The sequence below is a fragment of the Papilio polytes genome, unplaced genomic scaffold (genome assembly GCF_000836215.1).
Source record: "Papilio polytes unplaced genomic scaffold, Ppol_1.0 DF823562.1, whole genome shotgun sequence".
Lineage (NCBI taxonomy): Eukaryota > Metazoa > Arthropoda > Insecta > Lepidoptera > Papilionidae > Papilio > Papilio polytes.
The window spans coordinates 1-3,996 of NW_013525642.1; the positions used below are offsets into that span (position 1 = coordinate 1).

The 3,996-nt window shown below is 35.6% G+C and overlaps 1 protein-coding gene across 1 annotated transcript; it reads left to right on the forward strand.

Moving 5' to 3' along the window:
* The first annotated feature begins 617 nt into the window (after positions 1-617).
* Positions 618-1,880, forward strand: LOC106104518. The gene has a single exon (XM_013284595.1). The coding sequence runs from the start codon at positions 815-817 to the stop codon at positions 1,859-1,861; it is 1,047 nt and encodes a 348-aa protein (XP_013140049.1). The 5' UTR covers positions 618-814; the 3' UTR covers positions 1,862-1,880.
* The last annotated feature ends 2,116 nt before the right edge of the window (positions 1,881-3,996 follow it).

Here is a 3,996-nt window from a genome sequence, read left to right on the forward strand (position 1 = left end):
CGCCGCCGTTACCGTTTTCAATTGCTTTTTAAAGAAAAAATTCAAAGGTTTAAATTGACATAAAAGCTAACTGTAAAAATATCGGAACAAATGAAAGCCATTATTTTTTTAACACAATACTAATCTTTCTTACTTAATATTATATATGCGAAAGTTTAGATGGATGGATGGATGGATGGATGATTGTTAGCGTTTGTAGCCTAAACGGTTGAACGGATCTCCATGAAATTTGGCACAGGTTTAGAGCATAGTCTGGAAGAACACATAATGCAACGGTTCAACGTATCTTATTGAAATTTGGCACAGATATAAAACAAAGTCTGGAGTCTGTTCGAAACCGCAGCGCCGTGCGTAAACATGTACTTTAAATCCGTACGCGTAATTTTATTATACTAAATTATTTATCAGTGATTTATACTTGTCTACAGTAATATTACAGTGTTGTGTTTTAGTTATGTGTCTGAAGTGATAAGTGATAAGGGTTTCATAAAGATTCTTTAAATGATATTTATTACGCTGAATAATAATTGTTGATGTACCCAACAAACATACGACACTTTTGAACTATTGTTATTTACGATTAAGTAACAAGCATATATACATATGTTATTGATTTAATATATGTTATGTATAAGTGATAATTGAAAATCTTAGTAAACTACAAAATAATTGCATATTAATGTCATTGACTATTTGAGAGGCAGCGCCTGCGACTATAATATGCGCAATTAATTTTGTATACTAAGTGATAGTTGTGTGCCAGCGTGTCGATTAAACAATAACATTTCATAAAGTTGCAAGTTTGTGTATTACAATGAATGCCAGGGTACAAAACACAAAAAAATGCGCTGGATGTGCACGTGATATGTCTACTCCGGAGCATCTAAAATGTAATACATGTTCTTTAAAATATCACTTTGAGTGTGTTAGTACCACGGCTAAGAAATTCAAAAGTGTTTCGTCAGACTTCAAAAACTCCTGGGTCTGCTCTGCGTGTCGCCCTAAGCTGCCGAAAGCTGACAGTTCTATATCTTTGACACGGACTGTGGGCTTCGATACCAGCCAGGATAACACCACATCAAACGTCACTGTGCGACGCAATAAAAATGATACCACCATAAATACTGCGGATAGCCTTACGTTAGAGAATGTTAAGGCTATGATGCAAGAAACAATGGACGGCCTTCTGAGCAATATGGAGATAAGGATGACGAAGATAATTGAAGAAAAGTACAAGGAGATATTTAAGGAATTCAACGAAATGAAAGAATCAATCACTAACTTAAAAACTGAATATGCTGACATGAAAAGAGAAAACGAAATGTTGAGAAGCACAGTTAAAGACTTGGGTAATCGCTTAAATATTTTCGAACAGTACTCCAGGAGGAGTAACGTAGAAATTCAATGTATACCTGAGCACAAAACGGAAAATCTGATAAACGTTGTTACTCAAATCTCTAAGGCGGTTGGTAACAATCTGGTCGAGAGTGATATAATCAAGTGCACAAGAATTGCCAAAATGAACCCAGAAAGCAAGCGTCCTCGCTCTGTGGTGGTTACTTTTTCAAATCCCCGGAATAGGGATGCGTTCCTTGCAAGTGTAATGCAGTACAACAAGAAGCACCGTAACGATAAATTGAACACCAGTCACATCGGTTACGGAGGTGATAGGAACCCAATATATGTGCTCGAACACTTAGCCCCAGAGGTGAAGAAACTTCACGCCCTTACCAGAGAAGCCGCAAAGAGACTAAATTTCAAATTTGTGTGGATTAAAAATAGTCGAATATTCATGAGAAAATCGGAGACATCAGAGCACATAACTATCCGCGAAGCTGACCAGTTAAAGTCACTTACATAATTACTTTGATTCTATTTACTCGTAGTCTTTTAGGATTTATTTTCTCAAGTTTTTTGTGTTTGATTAGTTGTAACCACTTGTTTTGTTTTTTTGTTTCTGTTAAATTACTATGGACTTTTTAAAAATATATTACCAGAATGTTAGAGGTCTGCGCAGTAAATGTCGGGAAGTCAAAATTAATATCTTAAACAATGATCATGACATATATATACTTACTGAAAGTTGGCTAAATGATAGTGTTTTTGATGGAGAAATCTTCGATAGTAGATACACCGTTTATAGGAGAGATAGGAATGCTATGAATGGAGGTGGAGTCTTAATAGCAGTCAGTAATGACATAATATCGCATCGTATGACAATGTGGGAAAGTAGTTGCGAAGACTTATGGGTGACAGTTGACATCAAAATTTTGGGTAAGTCAAAACACATTGCAATTTGTGCGCTTTATCTACCACCTCCTGTCTCTAAGGATAAATTAGAAGATTTCATTTCTCATACGAATGTCGTCATTAGTAAGAACGATCATGTATTATTGGCGGGTGACTTTAATCTTAGTAGCCTTACGTGGTCCCAACAGCAGGGAGTATCGCACTTGCAACTAAGTAATAACCCCAGTAGTACTCTCGATGCAATGTTTGTCGATTTTATAGAGGAGAATTCGCTAAATCAATATAACTATGTTGTCAACACTAACCAACGAATCTTAGATCTTGTTTTAAGCAACACAACTGAACTTAAAATCAAAGAAAGCTGTAACCCTATTAGTATTGTTGATAGTCACCACCCGCCACTACATATAACAGTAACTTCAAACAAAAAGCAGTTAGTCACAGAAATTTACAATGAGAGATATAATTTTTACAAAGCTAATTATGACAGTATAGTCACGGACTTAAACAACATTTCTTGGATAGACGTTCTTTCAAAGTGTCCTGACGTTAATACAATGGTAATGACCTTTTATCATGAATTAGACATATTAATAAAAAAACATGTACCCAAATGTAAACCTAATAACAGCAAATATCCACCCTGGTTTTCCAAAAAAATTATAAATTTGTTAAAACTAAAGCATAAAGCAAGATTAAAATATAAAAAGTACAAGAATCCCATTGACCAAATGGAATTTGTCGAACTACGTGAACAATGTAACAAATTACTTAAAAACGAATACAAGAGCTATATTGAAAATATTGAGTCGAATATTTCAAATAATCCAAAATATTTCTGGACCCATCTAAAGAACTTAAAAAAATCTTCGAATACGTATCCCTCTAGAATGGTCTTGGATGATCAGGAAGCATCCAATGGTTTTGACATCTGCAACTTATTTGCTAAAAACTTCTCATCGGTATATGAAGTTAATTCATCATTAAGTCATACATCATCAAACCCAGTGTCTAGCGTATCTCTTTGCTATATTCAATTTACTCAACATGAAGTCTTCAAGAAACTAAAAAGACTTGATTTATCTAAAGGCGCCGGCCCTGATAATTTACCGCCCATATTTTTGGTTAGGTGTGCAGAACCACTGTCACTACCGGTTAGTATAATATATAACGAGTCTTTAAAAACGGGAATCTATCCGAGTTTCTGGAAACAAGCCCGAATAGTACCGATATACAAAAAAGGTGACCGAAGCAATATAGCTAATTATCGGCCTATTTCACTAATTTCAGTTTTACCAAAAATGTTGGAGGCCTTGTTGCGACCAACTTTTGTTCGTCATGTCCAGCAATTATTATCCAATGCGCAACATGGGTTCACTAAGTCCAGATCTACTGCTACTAACTTAACCAACTTTTCAACTTTCCTTTCAGAATCAATAGATTCTCGTGTTCAGGTAGACACAATATATACTGATTTCTCCAAGGCCTTCGACAAAGTTAATCACTCACTACTTATAAAAAAACTATCCAACTTTGGTTTTGGAGGGACTGTACTGTCGTGGCTTGAATCTTACGTTACGGACAGGGCTTCCTTTGTTGTTGTCAAAGGGCATGTTTCAAAGCCCTACCAATCAACATCGGGGGTTCCCCAAGGATCTGTGCTGGGGCCAATTTTATTTAATATTTATATAAATGATGTCACAGAATGCTTTCACGAGTCGAATTGTTTCATTTTTGCCGATGACC